Source organism: Gigantopelta aegis, chromosome 6 (genome assembly GCF_016097555.1).
Source record: "Gigantopelta aegis isolate Gae_Host chromosome 6, Gae_host_genome, whole genome shotgun sequence".
NCBI classification, from domain to species: Eukaryota; Metazoa; Mollusca; class Gastropoda; order Neomphalida; family Peltospiridae; genus Gigantopelta; species Gigantopelta aegis.
Genome location: NC_054704.1, coordinates 63,211,546 through 63,236,229, shown reverse-complemented (window position 1 = coordinate 63,236,229; position 24,684 = coordinate 63,211,546). Strand labels below are relative to the sequence as shown.

The 24,684-nt window shown below is 37.1% G+C and overlaps 1 protein-coding gene across 1 annotated transcript in view; it reads right to left on the bottom strand.

Moving 5' to 3' along the window:
- LOC121374663 (cholecystokinin receptor type A-like) overlaps window positions 1-24,684 on the bottom strand; it is a 77,363-nt gene that overhangs the window by 5,508 nt on the left and 47,171 nt on the right. The window contains exon 2 of the mRNA XM_041501772.1: window positions 982-1,353. Within this exon, the coding sequence (XP_041357706.1) occupies window positions 982-1,353 (372 nt within the window). The remainder of the gene's footprint in view (window positions 1-981; window positions 1,354-24,684) is intronic.

The window sequence follows — 24,684 nt, the reverse complement described above, 5'->3', positions numbered from 1 at the left end:
GTATGCCAAATCCTCGATTGTTTCTTTTGTTGTTGTTTTGTTATTTTTGTTGTTTGTTGTGAGGTGGGGGGGGGGGATTTTTGTGGATTTTGCATCTTTGGAAGGTGCTAATAAGGTTCAGGAAAGTACAAACTTAGTACCTTTGAGCATTTTAAAATATTCAAGATGACGTCAAAACGCAGAACTGAGATATTTTATCACCTATGATAAACCGGTTATGTCTATACCGGTTTTTTACGGCGTCAAGAAATTAATTCTCAACTACTGTCAGCTAATCAAGACATTGCAAAATCATTTAAATCTCAGATGGCAACTACAATATCAGTCAGAACAAGCTTAAAGAAATTGCAATTTATGGCATTTGACTATAACTATTTCAAGCTTTTGATGTTAGTGATAACGTTTAAAGGGACATTCCTGAGTTTGCTGCAATGTTTAAGATGTTATCGACTAACAGAGACTTTTTAACGATTATAATGAAATATCAAATATATTTTCCTGCATGAAATATTAGTGGTTGTATATTAAACATGTTTCTGGTCGTTCTAATATTTGTACTGGGTTAAATTTCGTTTTATTTCCTAAAATATATTTTTTCGTTCGTACGAAATTATTTGAAGACGAAATCCAGTGTGGGCTTCTTACAAATATTAAGACGACCAGAAATACATTGAATATACAGAAACTGATCGTAGAAATATTTTATTAGTCGGAAACATCTTATAATGCGGCAAACTCGGGAATGTCCCTTTAAAGTGTTAAGGAAATCATTAATAATAACTTTTTGTAACAGATATATCTTTATATAATCCCAAGATAGCCACTGAACTGAGCTCCAAGAGAAAGAAGTGGTCATATCTTACATTATGTTTTAACCCTCCCCCCCAAAAACACCCCAAAAAACCACCAAATATATATATATATATATATATATATATATATATATATATATATATATATATATATATATATATATATTACCTTTTTCCGACTGCTGGTCGAGTTTCATGCCGGCCCATAGCGTGTATGATATCATCCCGTACGCCAGCGACATGATGATGACTGGGAGCACAAGCAGGATGATGTTGAGGATCATGGTGTAGGCCTTCTCCCAGGCCTCGTTGTCCCACTGCTCGCGGCACATGCTGATGGCCAGGCGGGGCCGTGACGTCAGGCGGTGGTACACGGCGATCGGGATGGCGATGAAGAGGCCAAAGAACCAGCAGACGGCCAGGGCCTTGTAGGCGTGCGATAACGTCTGCCAGGAGCGCGAATGGAGAGGACGACAGATGGCGAAGTAGCGCTCTAGGGATATGGCCACCAGCGTGAAGCAGCTCACGGCCACAGACACAGCTGAAAAAAAAAAAGTTGAAAGTTTGTTTTGTTTAACGACAACGCTAGAGCACATTAATTTGTTAATCATATGTTATTTAGTGTGTGGTTAATGGCTACAACATATCTGAGATCCGTTAGATAAAAATCCTGATTTTTTTTTCTTCAAAAGTTAAAGTTTGTTTTGTTTAACGACACCACTAGAGCACATTGATTTATTAATTATAAGGCTATTGGATGTCAAACATCTGCTAATTTTGACATATAGTCTTAGAGAGGAAACCCGCTACATGTTTCCATTAAAAGCAAGGGATTTTTTAATATGCACCATTCCAGACACAGGATAGCACATACCACTGCCTTTAATATACAAGTCGAGGTGCACTGGCTGGAATGAGAAATAGCCCAATGGGCCCCACCAACGGGGATCGATCCTCTACCGACCTCTCCTCAAGAGAACACTTTACCACTTGGCTACGCTCCACCCCTGCTAAAAAGACAAATTACTGGTTAGTTGGGTATACAGGCATAATAACCAGTTTCCTAAACTCATATATCGACGGCTAACAACCACCTCTGGTTATGTGCACTGATGGCGAAAACGAGGATAATGAATTATTTTGCGTTTCTTTCTTTTTAAAATGGGTGGTTCCGGAGGGGGGGGGGGGGGGGGGGGGGGTGACATTAATGAATGAATGAATGTTTAAAGACACACTCGGACGAAAAATATATCTGCTGTTGGGTTTGGAACAATGGTAAATAAATCAACAAATCGATGATCAATATCAGTATTTACATAACCTTTTTCTCATTTGCCAAGGCTATACACACGGTGTCTGTGTATATAGAATCCTAGGCTATATGATACGGCTGCAGTATATATATATATATATATATATATATATATATCCTCATCACTCGTTTAACCGTATATTTTAGACTTCCCACGAAAGAGTTCCAAGGGTTAAAAACGAAACCTGCTTAAAGGCATATTGTCACAGACCACTGACCTATTTAATGGTCTAACAAAGTATTACCTGAACAAAAATAATTTGATTTGTTCCTAAATGTACTTTATTGAACCATCTTCATAATCACCATACTCTATTTTTCAACGACATTTTGTAAAAATAAATGAATTATGGCAATGGTCCATAATTCAAAAACTTAAAATTGCTGAGAGGGATGACATAGATTTCATTCCATCATAGTTCAGTTAAGGTGATGTGATAGCTAGATTTGGTTTCTAACAATTAATGTAATTTTTATTTATTATCGATTTTTAGAAAAATAAAGTCCTTAAATCCGTGACAGTATGCCTTTAAAGGGTTGTCACGGATTTCCCTCTATTGTAGTTGAACTACAATGTTTTATGTGATACAATTGCGAGGTTTGGTATCTCAAATGAATGTAATTTTCATGTTTTTGCTAACCCTTGGGGTATATTTTGTTCCAGCCAGTGAACAAATAATTATGAATTATCCCGGTGTGGGACATGTGTTGCTTTAGCAGTAATCTCAGAATGCTTGTTTACATTAACACTAAAAATTATACCATTATGTAAAACCACTCTGTAAAGAGCTGTGGTGGGAAGTACAATACAATACAAAAATCAATGTAAGTATTCGTAAAAGCAATTCGCATTGTTAGAAGCAACTGTGGCGTATATAAATAAATACCATTTGCGAGAATAGTAATTGTCAAACATTATCAGGATACATATTTCTGATGATAAGGCTGACTAAATGAAGTCAACATTTATTGAAAATAACTGGCTTTATGTTCGTACCATTAAGGTGTCTTCGGTTACTATAAGTATATAGTTAGCACTAAACCAAATAACTTCCGGCTGGATCAAAGTCCGAGGTGCATCCAACTTTTGATAAAGCAGTTAACACCACAAGTCCTGTGATTGGTTATAAATGTGAGTGTGTTGGTTGTAAAAAACAAAATTAGTTTCATCTGGGCTAAAATGTATACAATTTTAATTCATCTAGTACCACTGTGCCAAGTAGCCTTGTGCTTGGAACATGTATGGGGTACATGTAAAAGAAAGTACTCAAATTGTGTGCGAAACTAGGGGTGTTGTAAACACATTTGGTTATACCGAAAATGAGCTATTAAAGGTACCATTTTCTGCAATTAATACTTTGGGATAGGGGTTGTAGTACTGATATTTATGGGTCATAGTTTGGTTGATATATTGCATATAGTGTTTTTAAACACAAACGTTAACTTGGTCGCCTATGGGATTTTATATGGTATAGTCCAACCTATAGCACAGACCGAGTCGGCACAACTCTCAAAGTGGTTGACGTGCTTAGCCTGATCATTGGATAATAACTCCAGCCTCATCCAATCAAAATGGGTGCCACTGAAGAGCGGTCTCAGTACCACTGTAAGACCTTTGCGCCAGTTCACGATTAAGAGAGTATATGAATTTTAACGAATAATTCCATAATTTCACATTTTTTCTTTCTCCAGAAGCGGGTCTTTTGGCCCCCAGGTTTGCTTTATGCCAAGCCAAACATACTTGGGTTATATGCTTATATCATGTAGGAAAATATGCTGCTGCGTTTATTCGTATATATTTGTATTTTTACATCCATTGTCCATTGTTATTCATTGAATAAACTAGCATCCAATAAATTACCTATTTACAACGGACATTCCAAACAGTGCACCTCAACTGGTCAAAGGCCGTGGTATGTGCTTTCCTGTCTGTGGAAAAGTTCATATAAAAGATCCCTTGCTGCTAATGAAAAAAAAATATATAGCGGGTTTCCTCTAATGACTACGAGTCAAAATTACCATATGTTTGACGTACAATAGCCGATGATTAATTAAGTAATGTGCTCTAGTGGTTTCGTTAAACAAAACAAACTTTAACTCTTTTTTTTATTATATTGCCACGTGGTTTTCTAGTCTTAACTTAAGTTCTACTTTGAGAAATTAAGCTGTTAAAGGCAATCAGTCACAGATGTTTGACCCAATAATGACCTAACAAAGTATTATCTGAAAATATACACATTTGATTTGTCGCTAAAAGTACTTTATTGAACCATCGACATAAGTGCGATAAGCCAATTAATATTGCTATTTTGTAAAAAATATTTGAATTATGTCGACGATCCATAATTCAGGAAAAAAATAACCGCTATGTTTGACATCCAATAGCCGATAATAAATTAATCAATCAATGTACTCTAGTGGTGTCGTTAAACAAAACACGCTTTAACTTTCATTGAATAAACTTGCATTCAATAAATGACCTTTTTTTACAACAGGCGGGTGTTACTGTATATCAAAGGAGCTCGGCCCGGCTCAGTTAATCATAGCAGTAGGTGCCAAAATAAAATATCTCCTCTTCCTTTGACTGATTTCTCGTAGATAAATATTTGCATAGTTGTTTTGGAAAGTAGAACCCGACTCTACCCTGGATCCAGCCACCAGTGAGGCGAGAGTCTGTGCCCATGATGACTTGCCTGAACCCTGAATTGATATATGCATGACAAATGTGTTTTGACTTATTTAAATATGTCATACTCTTCAGCTATGTTTCAAAACTTGTTCATGACAACAATACTATTAACGTATTTTATGAAACTGAGTATTCTTTGTAACATGTTGTTTCCAAAACGGGACTTCTAAATAAAAATTGCCGCAAATGCAGTTAGTCACAAGCACGTTCATTGACGGACGTACGCCTTTAGGAAGTACGCTTATTGAGAAAGTACGCCCATTGGCAAAGACACACCTATTGACAAACGTACGATTGATGAACATTTGGCTCCGCGTATTGGATAGAAATAATTTTCTAATTGTCTAATTTACCGTTGACAAAATACTTAAAATTTGATACCTATTTACACTCGGCAAATATTCAATATGCAAAGAGTTCTTGATACGCTTACACAGGTATTTGACAAATAAAGGTGAATGAATTAAACAATTTACTAATGAGAATATTTCATGTTATGAATAAAATATGGCTAATATCTTACTACACATGTAGTGTGGCAACATCGACTTCTTGTCTGCTAAATGTACAGCAGTGTACATCTATGGAATTGGCAGTTCGAGAATATAGTCCACCAGGAATATATTTTTGAAAAATGACGGTACCATTGATCGACTGACTGATTAAAAAAAAAAAATTCCCTTGTTTTTGTTTTTTTTGTTTTTTTTCTTTAGGGGAGGGGGAGGGGAACGAATAACAGTAAATGTTTTTGAAAAATCACAGTAGAACTGATTTTTGGTGTTCAAACTTCATGTTTTTTCCTGTTAAAGGAGTAGGCGGGGTGGGCGTTGGCGATATGTTGGAGAAAGCAAAACACTCTTCACACAAGAAAAGAGGAATTCAAGATGTTTTACTGTCTTTAAAGACTTTGGGCGTATGACTTATTTTGGTGTTTAGTGTCAGTCTTATTGCACGCTTTCGTACCACTCTCAGTTTTATTTTCTCTTTATCCATCTCCTGTTTTTGTGAAAACCCCACATTTTAAACCAAATTAATATTCACCTGGGAAGCTGTTTTCATAACAGAGTATTCTATTGATTTGGTGTATCGTTCTCTTACTAGTGTTTTGATTCCAATACATAATACATTAAGACGTTGCAACCATATTGGTGTAAACAAAGTAGGCTATTTACCAAACGAATATATGGATGACGTGGAATGGTACTGACTGAACCATGTATTGTGCACAATGGTGGCTGTATTGAGGGATCAACAGGGCGAATGAGCTTACACTGTACCGTAAATCCCATAAAACAGTATAATCTAAGGGTTTGTAATTTATACTACGTGTATAATATCTGAACGATAAAACAGTTAACCGTACTCAAGACCATGTGAGCAGTGTATGGAGTTGTGGTAAACCAAAAGCAACAAAATAGCACAGAACTACAAAACACAGTCTATCAAAGAACAGTTTAAAACGACAAATATAATAATAGACTTGAAAACACTGACACAACTACACAGAGAACTAAGTTTATCACTTTTAAAGAGACACTGATGGATGTGTGCTGTATCAGCTACCCATGCACCACGGTCAGAAACAGTAACATTTGGAAATACACATAGGTAATGTGCAAGAAAGGAAGGAAATGTGTTATTCAACGACGCACTCAACACATTTTATTTACGGTTATATGGCGTCAGACATATGGTTAAGGACCACACATATATAAAGAGAGGAAACCCGCTGTCGCCACTTCACGGGCTACTCTTTTCGATTAGCAGTAAGGGATCTTTTAAATGCACCATCCCACAGATAGGATAGTACATACCACGGCTTTTGTTACACCAGTTGTGGAGCAGTCTAAAACGAGAAATAGCCCAATGGGGCCACCGACGGGGATCGGTCCTAAAACGACTGCACATCACGCGAGCGCTTTACCACTGGGCTACGTCCCGTCCCTAGGCAAAGTGCAAACCTTACAGCTAGATCTGTACATTGGAATATTTCAAAATAATATGAAAAGTGTAAATTTCTGATAATTGCATTGATTATTTGCACTCGACCGTGCCGTCAAATATGTCTGACCTCTACATGACGGGTACAGTCTCACTTTAAAGCCACTAGCAACAGCTACTACCAGATGTATCCACTCTTAATTGGTTCTGTATGAAAACCTATTTACATTTCATTCAGCAAAATACATATTCATTATGTACATATATTTCCATATTCATTATGTACATATATTTCCATATTCATTATGTACATATATTTCCATATTCATTATGTACATATATCTCCATATTCAGTATGCACATATATTTCCATATTCATACAATCACGTTCTAAATTTGAGCAAATGTCCCCTCCTTGATGTATTGGGTTTTTTTTTATATGACACACTTTTAAAATAACTTAATAGTATTATGTTCGTTGGTTTACAAGTATATTTTTTACAAACGTGTTAGTATATAGTATTCCTTAAAGATGCTGTCACCTGCGATCGAGCCCGCACTGCTATAGTCAACAGCTGCATGCAATATCTATTTCCCCATGAAATAGACATTTCAAGCAGTAGAAATCTACAATCTCTAAAATGCTACTTTTAAATTTTACAATATGTTTTGAATACGATTTTGATAAACTAATCAATTATAAATGAGTTGAATAATAGATGCTGTAAGAAAACTGTGCCGATGTCTTTTTCGTATATTTCATGCTTATAAAACTGTCATTGTCAACGATACACGGAACCAATACCTACCACAGTTAACTTGCACATTATGTATACGGGTATATCCTCATAACTCTCCATTCCTGAAACATAATAGACGAGACCCGCTATCTGTCTATCTATCTATCTATCTATCATATATATATATATATATATATATATATATATATATATATATATATATATTACTCTTAGTAATGGAGAGTTATGGAATCATCGCTCCATTACTGAAAAATAATGGAGCGTTGAGACAATACAGTGACGTCACAGGTGTATTTTAACAGGCGTTTCTTACAATTCACACGTCAGAACTGCATCGCGAACCAAAATCACCTGCTTCGTTAATGACACAGTGATGTCAGTAAAGTTGCACATAACTTGCATGTGACAGTAGTGTTTGCTTTTATGACGGACCTTTTTTTAAGTGATAACGATTACTGGCCATGATGGTTGGTAATTATTTACATTAACGGCTGAGTGGTGTGAGTCTAGGATCCGACCATGCAAGCTAAACACTCAATGTATTTGTTATGACATTATTTACATTCATTTCATCTAATGGCGTACATAAAAAGTGTCCTATAAAATGATTTTTACACTCATTAAAAATCGCTGGAAAATATGGTCATCCAATGTATGAGATAAATTAAAATGACCGAAAACTAATGTACAACTAATCCATAGTCACTAGGGTAGTGGTGTAGCCCAGTGTTAAAGCGCTCGCTTGATGCGCGGTCGGGTTGGGGTCGATCCCCGCCAGTGGGTCCATTGGGCTATTTCTCGTTCCAACCAGTGCACCACGACTGGTATATCAAAGGCCGTGGTATGTGCTATCCTGTCTGAGGGATGGTGCATATAAAAGATCCCTTGCTACTAATGCAAAAATATGTAGCAGGTTTCTTCTCTATGACTGTGTCAAAATTACCATATGTTTGACATCCATTAGCCGATGATTAATAAATCAATGTGTTCTAGTGGTGTCGTTAAACAAAACAAACTTCCATAGTCACTGTATTTTACATACTCAGTATTACACGAAGGTGTATGATGTACACACAGCATACGGCTGTAATAATTTATTACAATTAAAAACAAAAACCGTAACAATTTTGAAAATGATGTTTCAACGACCGCGAAAGTCTTCGAATATTTCCGTGTTGAAATCAACCAAACAGAACGCTCGCCAGGTTAGTTTTCATCGACATAAAGACCAGAATATATTTATCTGGCTTTTTAATATGGTATTGGGGAGCGGTAGGGTGTGTGATGATGTACACCCTTAGAATGGTTGTTCCATTGGGTACAGACAAGAAAGGAAGCGAAACAATTAGCAAAACATGGGAGGAGCCAGTTTAAGGAAAGGGAGCTAATCAGTAATTGTAAAATGTATAAGCTTTTTATGAACCCTTAGATTGATAAATACTGTGGTATCTTACATTTACAATAATTAATAATTGTCAGAATACATTCGCCTTGTCTGTTCATGGGCGGATCCAAGGGGGAGGGGGGACCAGGGGGACGCGTCCCCAAAAAAAATTGTTCAAGTGCCCTCAAAATGTCCAAGTGCCCTTTTTGTTTGTAGAATTTTTTTTTTTTTAAGTAAACAATAATTATATTGTAGATAAATGAAATCAAGATTTTCGTGTACATGCGCAAGCTTGCAGATATGTGTCTGTGTTATTGAGTTGAGGTTCTAACGCGAGTGACGCCAATTTACTTCATTATTGCTAGTATATTATGACGTAGAACTGTAGGAATTCATATTAATTGTAAATATCAAAACTTGTAGTAAGGTGCCCTTTTGACGAGTCAATGTGCCCTTCTTTTTTGGTCCCCCCCCCCCCTAAAAATATTTCCTGGATCCGCCCATGCTGTTATATTGATGTTAAGGAGATGTAGAGGAGTGATGACGTCATAAACCCTAAGAATTGTCTTATAGTCAAGGAAGGAGAATAGCAATCTAGCTAGTATCGAACCTTTGTTTTCAAATATGTCTTATCATCAATTGGCCATGTGCGTGAAATAACTGTCGTGAATAATTTTCAGACATTCCTTGGGATCATGAGGGAGAGGCCAATTTGACGCAAGGGAGGTAATCAGTAATAGTGAAACAAAATAAGCTTATAATTATGAGCACTTTCATTGATAAATAATGTCATATTTTGCCTTTACTATAAAGACTAAGTGCTGGAATAAAATGTTTAAGGTTTCTTAGAAGGTATTTGTGGAGTTACGTCACAAAAAGGTGTCAGTGATCTTTGAACATATTGATTCTTTGCTGTGATTTGCTGAGTTTAAGTGGAGCGGTTTTGTAAAATAAATGACATTTGTATCGTTATCTACCTAAGCACAATACAGTGCAAACCCTGTGAAATATCATCGTATTTAGGACTATCCACCTTTAAGACCTAACAGAGAAACAGGTAAACAGAACCGTTTCCCCGCAATAGTCAGTCATTACAAAAACCAGTGTAAGTTTATAACATAACCTGCTGCAGACATGGACATTCCTCGGTAATGTCATAACCAGTAAAATTTGTCAAATTGAAATAAATGTTCACGTAACATAATATCATTGAAAACCTCTATTCATTTGCCGATTCATCTTAATCAAGTCCTAAATCATGATTTTCACACACTTATAGAAATCTAATCAATTATTACTTTACAGTTGGCAGTTTCAACGTTTGCTTGGTTGACTTCCAGTTCTTCTAGTTGTCCAACTGCCTTCTTTCTCGACGTTTCTGATTCATTACCCGTGTCTAAATAACCATACTCTGAATTTTCTGTTTAATAGTACTTCGTTGCTGTGACGTTAATGATGGCAGCAATTGATTTCCACAGAACCAAACGGGTTTCAGTGTCTGTTCCTTGCACCATTTTCATCCGCATTACCTCTCTCTCTCTCTCTCTCTCTCTCTCTCTCTCTCTCTCTCTCTCTCTCTCTCTCTCTCTCTCTCTCTCTCTCTCTCTCTCTCTCTGTGTGTCTCTCTCTCTCTCGTTAGAATAACACAAGAACTCTAACTGGAGTGCTAATTTACATATAGAAAAACAGTGAAGTGGACACAGAATATTTGCGTGCTTATGTCAATATGTTAAGATGTGGTGTTTCCGCATTAAAACTGTGCTTAATCAGTGTATTACTTTCATAAGTTTTTATTTCTTGTTTTTAAATAATTTCACCCAAACTTCAGCTTCTCGTTTTACTGAGAAAGCACCGTGACTGATATCGTGATACATATCGTATTGTGATGTAGGTGTATCGTGGCACCCCTCATACTAAAACAAGTATAAAAACAAAGGCTCACTTCTTTGCTAGGCGTGCGGGACGTAGCCCAGTGGTAAAGCGCTCGCTTGATGTGTGGTCGGTGTGGGATCGATCCCCGTCGGTGGGCCCACTGTGCTATTTCTCGTTCCAGCCAGTGCAACACAACTGGTACATCAAAGGCCGTGGTATGTGCTATCCTGTCTATGGGATAGTGCATGTAAAAGATTCCTTGCTGCTAATCGAAAAGTAGCGACAGCGGGTTTCCTCCCTCAATATCTGTGTGGTCCTTAACCATATATCCGACGCCATATAACCGTAAATAAAATGTGTTGAGTGCGTCGTTAAATAAACCATTTCCTTCCTTCCTTCCTTCTTTGCTTGGGTATTATGTTCTTTCTCTTGTCTGAATACAACAACAACAACAAAAACACGATAATTCTGCAGGTATATGACGACACCACACCTCTGCGACTCCTCAACGTCACTATAAGACAAATGTTTTCTGGAACTTGTATTTAAATATTTTTTAATTAGTTTCTTTAGCTTAGGCATAGTCGTCAAATAGTGAATTGATATGTGTGTGTGGGGGGGGGGGGGGGGGGGTACTCTAAGAATAATACATCCTGTTCGTTGGAAGGATACGTGATATATACATCTGGACATTAATTAAGCACCACCTAATGTTGACTTATACTTCATAAATAAGTGTTACAAAATGTTGAAACTAATTTTCTGTCCATACAGAGTATATTGAAAAAACACTCTGACAGCATATAAAACTATTGTTACATCAATATTTAATAAATCCTAGAAGGAAAAAGACAGAATACGTAAATATGGTGGAACATGTATGGTAATTAACAATGTAGCTCAAATCACAACGAGGTGCTTCTCAGAAGTAATTTATTTAGTACAAAATCGAAATGTTTCTATCACATTTCTCCCACCAAGAATATTTCCACATCTACTTAAAGGGACATACCCTAGTTACGGCTAGTTGTTAACCATTACGGCGTTGTTTTTCGCTATTAAACCAATTTTTTCACAAATAAAATTGCACTTTAATTACCGTTTATTATTTAGAATATACATTTCCATTCACCTGAAGTGTTTTTTGGTAATCCTGGTTTTTGTAATACCACAAAATGCATTTTTCGTATTTCATAAATCGCACGCACGTCTGAGAAAAAGCCGTTGAGCAGACACGGTCTAATCTATTTTTAGAGGGGATATTTCCATTTCAATGTCACAGACATTGGTATATCACGTGACCATTATTATTTTGGTTCAGTTTGTTTTCTCATGCACGGTTCGCGCAATCAACATCCGATTTGTTGTTGTTCATTTGTGAGATTTTTCTTCACAGTTCGTGAACATTTTCAGTAACAATAAAGTTCAGACAAGTAAGTGTCTCAATACAAAACGTTACAAACCCTTAAAACCAATAATTTTGCTAAGTCTCACGATATCTGGAGAGGGGATACAACCAGGACAGAACAGTTGGAACATGTCCAGGAGAGGTGAAAGAAACGCACCCCAAGTCTGTGAAATTTGTCGTGACGTAGGCATTGTTGTGCTTCGAGCGACATCTACCGGTGACATCAGAATACTAACTTTCAAAATTATTTCAAGCAATTGGGACATGGGGATTCCCATGGTATTTATCGATATAAAACCTGCTTTTTCACTCCATTTAATAAAAACGTGATCTAAGTGTGTTACAGGTTTGTAGATTAAACAAATTATAATTTATTTTCGCTGGATGGAACTAGGGTGTGCGGCTTTAAGATGGCTGGCTCCACCAAAATATGACATACTGTCAGAGTACACTGACAGTTCACTATAACTTTTGCTGATTTATGCTGCCACTGTTTCTTCACATGGAAATCGTTTAGTATTTTGTGGAAGTAAATACTTCCTGTCGTTTTGGTGCTTGCTCAGATGTCCCCGTTCTCATAATGTGATGCTTGGCATGCATACTGTTTAAGAAGGGCCAAAAACGAATGTCTTACAAACATGTGACGTCACAGCTGCGTGTGAGATCTATAACACGTGTTTTATACGATGTTTGCATGGCCTTCTGTTTGACCCACCTGGATAATACAAATATAGATTACAACCAATAGTGCTATACAATGCAGATCTATTGTAAATCACATACATTTTTGTTTTCTTTGGAATGAAACGTAATGAGATAATTGTATTTGAATACTTTTCACATATTGGCTGAACATTTAACACAGCGAAATAATCAATATCAAAATAATTGGCTTAAATTCGCTGATGAATATTTTTTGTTCTTTCATTAATAATACAAACAACAGACAATAGCATTTCAAAAGTGCTATCACAAAAATTAAATTAAATTAAATTAAAATTAAACACAAAAAATAACGACCAACAACAACATCTTGAAACAGCAACAACAACAACAACAATAAATACCAACAACCAAGCATATTCTTTTTAATTGTTTTTCTGGATGTGCTGTTCTTCACTGTGGTATAGGGGTGGCAACATTCTTAACGGGGGGCGGGATGTAGCCCAGTGGTACAGCGCTCGCTCGATGCGCGGTCGATGTGTGATCGATCCCCGTCGGTGGCCCCATTGCGCTATTTCTCGTTCCAGCCAGTGCACCACGACTAGTATATCAAAGGCCGTGGTATGTACTACCCTGTTTGTGGGATGATGCATATGAAAGATCTCTTGCTGCTAATCGAAAAGAGTAGCTCATGAAGTGGCGACAGCGGGTTTCCTCTCTCAATATCTGTATGGTCCTTAACCATATGTCTGACGCCATATAACCGTAAATAAAATGTGTTGAGTGCGTCGTTAAATAAAACATTTCTTTCATTCTTAACGAGATTGGCAAATATGTAATGGTATTGCTGAATATAGTTATTGTTAATCATCAGCTAGTAATGTAGCGAATTTTTGACATATTCAAAGTTCAATTTCCAATGGATTTATATGTCATCTTGTCACACATGAATGTATGTTCTCGTGTATAAGCCTTATGAACAGTCAACTAGACTTATCCCCGGTTAATAATAGAATACCACATGTTCCATTCTCTTAAGACAATTGCTTTCTTAATGTGCATATAAATGAAATTAAAATTAAAAGAGTATAGGTAATTCTAAGTAGAAATAAACAACATACATTTTTATCAACTATTAAAGGGACACGCCCTAGTTGTTAACCATTACGCCGTTGTTTTTCGCTATTAAACCCATTTTTTCACAAATAAAATTGCACTTTACTTACCGTTTATTATTTAGAATATACATTTCCATTCAACTGAAGTGTTTTTTTGGTAATCCTGTTAATCCTGGTGTTTGTAATACTACAAAATGCATTTTTCGTATTTCATAAAATGCCACGGGCTTCTGAGAAAAAACCGTTGAGCAGACAAGGTCTAATCTATTTTTAGAGGAGATATTCCCATTTCAATGTCACAGACGTTGGTATACCACGTGACCGTTATCATTTTGGTTCGGTTTGTTTTCTCGTGCACGGTTCGCGCAATCAACATCCGATTTGTTGTCGTTTGCTTGTTGTTCATTTGTGAGATTTTTCTTCACAGTTCGTGAACATTTTCAGTAACAATAAAGTTCAGACAAGGAAGTATCTCAATACAAAATGTTACAAACCCTTAAAGGGACATTCCTGAGTTTGCTGCAATTTTTAAGATGTTATCGACTAACAGAGACATTTTAACGATTGTAATTGCATACCAAATATATTTTTCTGCATAATATATCAGTGGCTGTATATCAAACGTGTTTCTGATCGTTCTAATATTTGTACTAGGTCAAATTTCATTTTATTTCCTAAAATATGTTTTTTCGTACGTACGAAATTATTTGAAGACAAAATTCAGTTTGTGCTTCTTACAAATATTAAGACGACCAGAAACGCATTAAATATACAGATAATGCTATTCTAAAGAAGAAAATATATTTTAATATCTAAATTTAATCGTAGAAATATTTTATTTTCGGAAACATCTTACAATGCAGCAAACTCAGGAATGTCCCTTTAAAACCAATAATTTTGCTAAGTCTTACGATATCTGGAGAGGGGATACAACCAGGACAGAACAGTTGGAACATGTCCAGGAGAGGTGAAAGGAACGCACCCCAAGTCTGTGCGCACTCTGTGAAATTTGTCGTGACGTAGGCATTGTTGTGCTTCGAGCGAAATCTACCGGTGACATCAGAATGCTAACTTTCAAAATTATTTCAAGCAATTGGGACATGGGGATTCCCATGGTATTTATCGATATAAAACCTGCTTTTTCACTCCATTTGATAAAAACATGATCTAAGTGTGTTACAGGTTTGTAGATTAACCAAATTATAATTTATTTTCGCTGGATGGAACTAGGGTGTGCGGCTTTAAATTGTGTTAACAAAAACTTAAACATGTTGTGCAAAAGGAAATGTTTTATTTAACGACGCACTCAACACATTTTATTGACGGTTATATGGCGTAAATGTTGTGCAACAAGTCTTTAGAACACTTTCAGATAACTTTTGCATAGTTGAATTTTTAGAACCCAAACATGTCAAATCAGAACATAGTTTTTGTACATATAGGTAAGCTGTGGACCATAGTTCTCTAACCTGTTCTAGCATATTTTTTATTATGGCTTGGTTCAAAATTATTGCGTAAACCCATCTCTCCCTCCCCCCCCCCCCCCCCCCCCTCCCCACCCTCTAGTCATCAAAATGGCTATGAACTTTACAAGTGCCAGAAACGTAACATTCCAATTTGAACCAAAGAATGACCAATCTAAGCAACTATCTTTATTCTTTATAGGTGCAGTGAATTTGCTCTTGCCTGGTTGTTTTTGTGTGTGTGTAGGGAGGGGGGGGGGGGGGGGGGGCTTTTTTGTTTTTTGGGGGTTTATTTTGTACATGCCATAGCTATCTTATGTTTAATTTTATGCAATTATCATGCTTTGCCGTTAGCTTGTTTTGCTGCAATTCTATTTTTAACTTCAGTACAGTAAGGTTTTGAACGATTTGTTACCCCCTAATCTCAGGTATTGTACGTATTTATCGTCCGTGCAGCATGAACGGCGGAGACTCGCCTGTAGTAGCATGCTTAGTCGCCCTGCAAGCACCATGAACTTGTTCCACTGTGCTTTTAACGTCCCTTTTCTCAATTCTTGTAGACTGAATTTTGTTCCACTTCACTATTTCCTTAATATGATAAAGTGAAGAAAATCTGTCTTGCATTTCTGTTTCGCAGATTCAGATTCATGGGACACTACTTGAGTGGGGCCCATTGTCTGTAACAATTTCGTCTCGGTAGCCTTCTCTACTGAGAATTGTGATACGAAATTGTGGTTGTAATATCAGAAGCGAATGCCGCATCTGGCCACTTACTCCTGTAGTCAGTCATGGAAATAATATGTCGTTGTTCTGGTGGAGCAGAAACGTCTGGACCAACAAAATCAATACCAAGTTTTTTCCGTGCAGAATATGGATTCGGAACTGACTGCAAAGGTGCTTTATGTGTAGCTGCAGGTTTGTCATTTAACACATGATTTCACCAGTTCAGTAAGATATATACTAATTTTTGGCCACCAATACAAATCTGCCAACCTGTTTTGTACGCACTATACCTTGATGATCAAGTGTGCACAAAGCTCATCCGGAACTACTGCTCGTTCCCCTTGAAAGATAATACTGTCATGTACAGACAATTTATATTTCACTTGAAAGAATGTTTTAGATCATTAGTAATTCTTGTTTGTTTTGTACGTTGGTTTTATCAGGCCATCCATTCTGAATACACTTAACAATATAAGTACAGGTCGGACTGTCAGAAGTTGTTCAGTGCAAATGCTGTTTGGTTATAGCAATGTCATGTTCTATATGTTCAAACCAAAGATGGCACAGTCTCATCTTTTGTTATAGCAATGTCATGTTCTACATGTTCAAACCAAAGATGGCACAGTCTCATCTTTTGTTATAGCAATGTCATGTTCTACATGTTCAAACCAAAGATGACACAGTCTCACCTTCGTCCAGCATATTGCCATCAGTTGTAGACAATGAATGGCAGTCTAGAAAGTATATCGGCCTCTTTATTTTGGACACTGGGTTTATAATAATAATAAAATAAATCGACGACCCTACAAATGTATGCCTATACACCTACTAATAATTACCCATGCTCCCCAACGGAGTATTTCAATTCCAGTGCAGTTAAAATGAGATATGCGTCTGCATCTATAACTCAGAACCAGTTTTCAACTGTGTGTGTTGTACCTAATCCATACCCATTAGTATCTGTAGTTATAAACACATCAATGTCAGGATCGAAGAGAGCAAGAACAGGGCTGCTAACTATTGCCAACTTGATGTCTTTGTGAGCTCTGTCAGTTTCTTCAGTTCATTTGAATTGCTCAGCAGTTTGGATATAACGCGTAGGTTGCAGCTGAGCTGCAAAGATTAGCACAAATCGTGAATAATATCTGCATAGCCCTCATAGCCCTAACACTGCTATTAACTGATCCTTATTGGTTGGAACAGGTGCCTCAGAAATGGCTTTGACCAAATCATGGTTTGGACGCACACCCTTCTTTGAGATAACACGACCCTAAACTGTAAAATAAAGCTTGTTTTATTTAACGACGCCACTAGAGCACATTGATTTTTAATCTTATCATCGGCTATTGGACGTCAAACATATGGTCATTCTGACACTGTTTTTTAGAGGAAACCCGCTGTCGCCACATAGGCTACTCTTTTTTACGACAGGCAGCAAGGGATCTTTTATTTGCGCTTCCCACAGGCAGGATAGCACAAACCATGGCCTTTGTTGAACCAGTTATGGATCACTGGTCGGTGCAAGTGGTTTACACCTACCCATTGAGCCTTGCGGAGCACTCACTCAGGGTTTGGAGTCGGTATCTCGATTAAAAATCCCATGCCTCGACTGGGATCCGAACCCAGTACCTACCAGCCTGTAGACCGATGGCCTGCCACGACGCCACCGAGGCCGGTCCTAAACTGTAAGGGATGGAAAGTTAACTCACACTTTTCTTTCAAAGTGAAACCAGCATCAGTCAAACGCTGGAGGAATCAACTTGGGTCACAGTCATGTTCAGCTTCAGTTAGATCATAAAATATCACATCATCTGTAAAGCACTGAACGCATGAAACATTGCTCAAAATGTCTGACATCATTTTAGCATGTTGGTGCAGAACAAGGTTCAAAGCAAACACGCTTAAAGCGGAGTAAACCGTCATGTGTAATAAATGCAATAAGGTCACAGCTGCTTTCCATCAACTCAAGTTGGTGATAAGCCGATCTCAAATCAAGTGTTGAAAACTTAAATGTGCCATGAATTTGACTTATCGTTTCATCAATACTGAGACGTGAATACTTCTCAATAATTGCTTCTTTTGTTTTTCTCAAATCTGCACATGAGAACTTAGCCATCTGTCTTCCATGCGACCACGTGATAAATCCATTAACACGCATCCAAACACTCTATGACATCAGTATTTTCAGCTCGGCGAATGGCAAACGACGCAAACACTTTAATTTTCTGTTTAAAACCCTTAACCTTTTTAGTCTTATCACTAAACAACTGAGGAAATTTGCAATTCTGCTATTACATTTTCTGTCAAAATGTTTGTTAAAAAAAGTTTTATTGACTTAAGAAAAACATCAGAAGCTGTGCGTCAATAACATAACAAGTTCACTGAATCGCTTTCTTTCTTTGAACTAAATATTATAAAGTTTGTTTTGTTTAACGACACCATTAGAGCAAATTGATTTATTAATCATCAGCTATTGGATGTCAAACATTTAGTAATTTTGACATATAGTCTTAGAGTGAAAACCCGCTACATGTTTTCATTAGTAGCAAGGGATCTTTTATATGCACTTTCCCACAGACAGGGAAGCACATACCACAGCCTTTGGACAGTTGTGGTGCACTGGTTGGAAAGAGAGAAAAAATCAGTGGAATATATATTTTATAGTCCAGCTCCAACGATTCGTGTTAAATTATTAGGGGTTTATTTTCAATCATCAGATCGACGTACATTTAATCTGATTCATCAGGCAATTGTGCTCATTGTCGAAAATGGTATCTTTCTGTACCTACATATACCTCTTGGGTATGTTTATCCAATGTTTTCATAACCTAAATGTGCAGGTTATCGTTATTTTCAGCCATTACAGGTAAGACTGAACAATATGCTGACCTTCAGTACCAAATGAATGTAGCAAAATGAATTGTAGCAGATTCAGTATCTGAAATAAGTTTTAAGAAATATCCATTTCCACTGCGTCCATGGATTTGTTGGTTTTCCAAGAAAAACGTATAAATGGCGCAGGCACCGAAATCAGATTGTTTTCATTGTATCTCATGTTTATTCTACAGTCATCGTCGCCGAATTGTAATGGTTTTGCTGACTGTAGTAATCGTAGATCATTAACTAGTAACGTAGCGAATGGAAAACATACCCAAAGTTCAATTTTCAGTGGACACACGAATGTACCTACTCGTGTTCAGGTTGCATTGTACCAAATACCATTCCAGTTTGCGCTCACGATGAGACTAGACGTTGTGTCGTGTGCTCTTGATTTGCCTCCCCCCCCCCCCCCCCCCACCTGGGGGACCTATATCCACCTATGGAATGCTACGCGGCAATACAAAAGAAGAGAAGATGGAGGAAGAGGAAACGCGGCACAGGTGGGGGGGCAAAACGGACGGCTCAACCGCAGACACTGATATTCTAAACAAGAAAATATATTTAATATGTAAGTTTAATCGTAGAAATATTTTATTAGTCGGAAACATCTTACAATGCAGCAAACTCAGGAATGTCCCTTTAAGTACAAGAGAGGGACAAACGAATACATGGATCTCCAATGTCTATATCTCCGCAATTTTAGTTTATGTTCGAAACTCTAAATGTGCACACTGGCTACCACCTTCTAATTACATTTGTTTTATGGTTTTCACTGGGTCCTGTTGCCATCTTCGCAGATTATCTCCATGATATTAGCACTTACTTACACATCTAATGTCGTAAATTTGTTATATCTAATGCGCACGTCACGCACTCTCGATCGATCTGCATTACTGATCGATCGAGCTGCGCCATCAATGTATCCGTGGTTAGCGTAGCCATCGCTGCGCCATCAATGTATCCGCGGTTAGCGTAGCCATCGCTGCGCCATCAACGTATCCGCGGTTAGCGTAGCCATCGCTGCGCCATCAACGTATCCGTGGTTAGCGTAGACATCGCTGTGTCATCAAAGTATCCGTGGTTAGCGTAGACATCGCTGTGCCATCAACGTATTCGTGGTTAGCGTAGACATCGCTGTGTCATCAAAGTATCCGTGGTTAGCGTAGACATCGCTGTGCCATCAACGTATTCGTGGTTAGCGTAGACATCGCTGCGCCATTAACGTATCCGTGGTTAGCGTAGACATCGCTGCGCCATCAATGTATCCGTGGTTAGCGTAGACATCGCTGCGCCATCAATGTATCCGTGGTTAGCAGACATCGCTGCGCCATCAATGTATCCGTGGATTTAAGTACTTCTAGGTATCCAATATGACATACAAAAAAGCGACACAAATATGTTGCATTATTTGTAATGCCGATTTCATCCAGAACTTTTGTTACAATTTTACTGACTTTTATTATAAATTTTAATCTATCTGTAATATTTGTATTTTTCGCACAGTTCTTTACACAGTGTTTTGATTTAACTCTTGAATTTTTATCTTGATGATGTTCAATACATTATGTTTTGCATTTACCGAAGTTTGACACCCAACAGCCGATGTATTTTTCGTGCTGGGGTGTCGTTAAACGTCTATTCTATTCTATTCATTTGTAATCAAATTATTCACTGGATGTGTCGTTTTTCAAAAACAATATTAAATTTACGGTTTTAGTCATGTAAAAACATTTAATTAAATCAATGAAAGTGTATAACTCTGTGTTTTCAGGCTCAAGTAAACCAAATAAACTTTCTAAATGACCTAAATATGTTGCACTATTACTAATACGCATACTATACACTACAATTGCCGCTTTTCACAAATATATTTACAGCTCTTGTCATAACTTGATGTACAAACAAATCACCGAACGTGTCTAATCCTTTCTTTTCAGGGTCAAGGAAGGAACTGTTTTATTTAACGACGCACTCAACACATTTTATTTACGGTTATATGGCGTCGGGCATATGGTTAAGCAACAAACATATTGAGAGAGGAAACCCGCTGTCGCCTATTCATGGGCTACTCTTTTCGATTAGCAGCAAGGGATTTTTTATATGCACCATTCCACAGACAGGATAACATATACCACGGCCTTTGATATACAGTTTTCAAGGTCAAGGAAGCCAAGTGATCTATTACAATTAAACTAAATATGTTGCAGTATGGATTTAAATGGAAGGTCACGCATACATGTACAGTCGTGGCTTTGTTTACAAAATTCACGTTCCAGCCAGTGCACCACGACTGGTATATCAAAGGCCGTGGTATGGTGCATATAAAAGATCTCTTGCTACTAATGGAAAAACGTAGCGGGTTTCATCTCTACGACTGTGTCAAAATGACCATATGTTTGACATCCAATAGCCGATGATTAATGAATCAATATGCTCTAGTGGTGTCGTTAAACAAAACAAACTTCTTCTCTTTTTTTTCTTTTACAAAATGAACATGTAAGAGACCTATAACCCATTTTTAATTTCACAGTGAAACATGTCAAGCAATTTGATAGCAATAGTGGTAAGTCAATAGTCTCTGGTAGCAGCTATAACTCTACGCGTGCAAGTTCATATTATTATTCTTTGTGACCATTGCTAGTGCACTCTCGACGTGGAGTCACACCCGACGATAACATAGACAAACATTTCATTTCATTTCATTTCAACTTATTTTTTTGCTTATATCCAATTAAGTTTTAAGCACGCTGTCCTGGGCACACACCTCAGTCTGTCCAGGACAGTGAATTAGTGGTTAGTGGTTAGTGAGAAAGAAGAGGGTATAGTGGTCGTACACCTATCCATTGAGTCGTTACAACTCGCTTTGGATTGGAGCCGGTACCGGGCTGCGAACCCTGTATCTACCAGCCTTATGTCTGATGGCTTAACCATGACACTAGCGAGGCAGGTATAGACAAACAAGTTGGTGACCACTGTCCTGGTTATTGATGACACAGAAGCACATGTAAGTCTGTGTTACCATGTTGACATGCACTCGAAGATATCGACCAGAGCCCAAGGCAAATCTTATCAAGTGAAGAGTTTGGAATAAAAAAACAATAACCCAAAGGCATTTGCCAGGTTTTGTTTGTCCAATGCTATCCTTGGATATGACTCTATGTCGAGAGCACAATGACTTGGAAAAGCCACCGCATTATGAATGGTCACAAAGAATAAAATGTTCCATCAACTTGAATAGGTATTCTGTATAGTGATACTAACACCCCAAGGACAATGCACTTGCTTGCCTGCATAACGGATTAAAAAATGATGACCTCGACAGTTTCGGTTACAATAATAATGTGAAAAGGGGTTATAAAGCAATAGGAGCAAATAATGTGCTGCCTAGATCAGCTGCTTTACTGTATCATAGCTTGTGAGTATTGTTTTTAAATCATCGAGTGTAAAGGAGATGATCTCGGACATAAAGCTGGTAGGTACAGGGTTGCAGCCTGCTACCGGCTCCCATTCAGAGCGAGTTTTAACGACCACTACACTCTCTTCTTTCTCACTAACCACTAACTCACTGTCCTGGACAGACAGCTCAGATAACTGAAGTGTTTGCCCAGGACAGTGTGTTTGAATCTTAATTGGATATAAGCACGGAAATAAGTTGATGTGAAATGAAAAAAATTAATGTGTCTTCCGCAGAAGTGCTTCGTAATTTTCATATGTACATGTAGATATGTCCCGTAATGCAACAAATTCGGGTTACTTTGAAATTAGAGTTTTTGATTTTCTTGACCCTGATTGTCTTGATTGGAACAATTTTAATCAAATTATGACCAAAACCCATCACAGTACATGTATGTCCTTTTCGAAATGAATAATTACAGTGAGTGATTTACATATTTCCCACAATGCAACATACATTGTGTTCAATTTTCTGGTAATACCTTGTTTGGCTTCCTTGATCAAACTATGACAAAATTCTTAAATATCGCTTTGAAAATCAGTGGATAATTTGCATATTACCCATAATGCAACATATTAGGTTCACATAGAAATAGTTTCTTTACCTTCTTTGACTCTGAGCACATAGGGTTAGACAACTTGATTGTCTTGCTTGGAAGGTTGTTCATCAAGTCATGACCAAGACATTCAGGTCCTTTACAAAATGGACAATTACAGTGTTTAATTTACATATTTCCCATAATGCAACATATTTGATTTACTTGTAATGGCTTATTTGGCTTCCCTGACCTTGAAAACATAGGGTTAGACACTTTCATTGATTTAACTGTATGTTTTACATCAAGTTATGACTAAACTCATACACATCGTTTTGAAAGCAGCAAGTGCAATGAATAATTGGCACAGTACTCTTGTTTGGCTAACATGGGGTTAAACACCTTGGTTGTCCTGATTGGTTGATTTCTAATCACGTTCTGACCATAATCCTGTTTTTCATTTGATCCGACGACTAATTAACGTAAATTAGCATATTTGATCTATTTCCTCTAATTATGTAAAAGTATATTTTTAATATGATGTTAAGGTGGTCGTCCATAAATGAATACAGGTACTCTCTTTTCTGTTGCAAATTGTTTTGGGTCATACCACTATCTGACTTTCTTATTAGGTCCACAATATGTTTAATATCCGCCATTTTGGATTTGACCTATTTTTACATCGTTCCCAATGTTCAGTTTTGGTATGTTACCATTGAAAAAACTTTTATTGCAATTGTTTGTGGGTCAATCACTATATTTACCAGTCTTCTTCCTATAGGCGGTATAAGAAGGATGAAGTGGTATTGTGTCGTGCTCGCATCGGACATGCATATTTAATGCATTAATTTAGAAAAAGCACCCCTCCTCACACACACACACACACACACACACCCACACACACACACACACACACACACACACCATTCTCCCTCCTCCTTTGGTGGACTGTAATCATTTTAAGTCGATGAGATAAGATATATTTGGTAACACAAATACAGTCGATTGTTTTGTTTTTAATTCGACCCGAAATTAATTTTAAAATTAAAAAAAATCATTCCTGTTAAATGTTTTTAAAATATAATTACCTTGTTTTTTACACTGTCGTTTTATATAATTATTAATTTTGATGTAAATAATTATATTCATGTATTTACTTTTCTTTAACACCGAACAGGTGATGTGTATTTTTATGCTGGATATTGTTAAACATTCCAAACTAGAAAAGGAATATTTGGTAGAAGAAATATGGCAGAATCATTTGAACTTTTTGTTGAATTTTCTTTAAGATACTAAATTTTATTCTAAATTTTAATCCTACATATCTGTGATATTTGGGCAGGGCTTTTTTTTTGGAGGGGGAGGGGGTTGAAGGGGTTGGTGGTTTTATGTGTGTGTGTGTGGTTTTTTGTGGTGTTTCTTTTTTTCTTCTCTTTTTTTTTATTATTATTTTTTTTTGGGGGGGTGGGGGGAGGGGGGTGGGAGGGGATTGCCCAGCTCTTTACACTGTGTTTAACGTTTGAATTTTTATGTTGATTTTGATCATCACTTAATTTTTTGTTTGACACCCAATTCCCGATGTATTTTCCGTGCTAGTGTGTCGTTAAAACATTATTTCATTTATTCTAACTCTTTTTATTTTGACAGTTTGACAAATGTTGCTTCCATA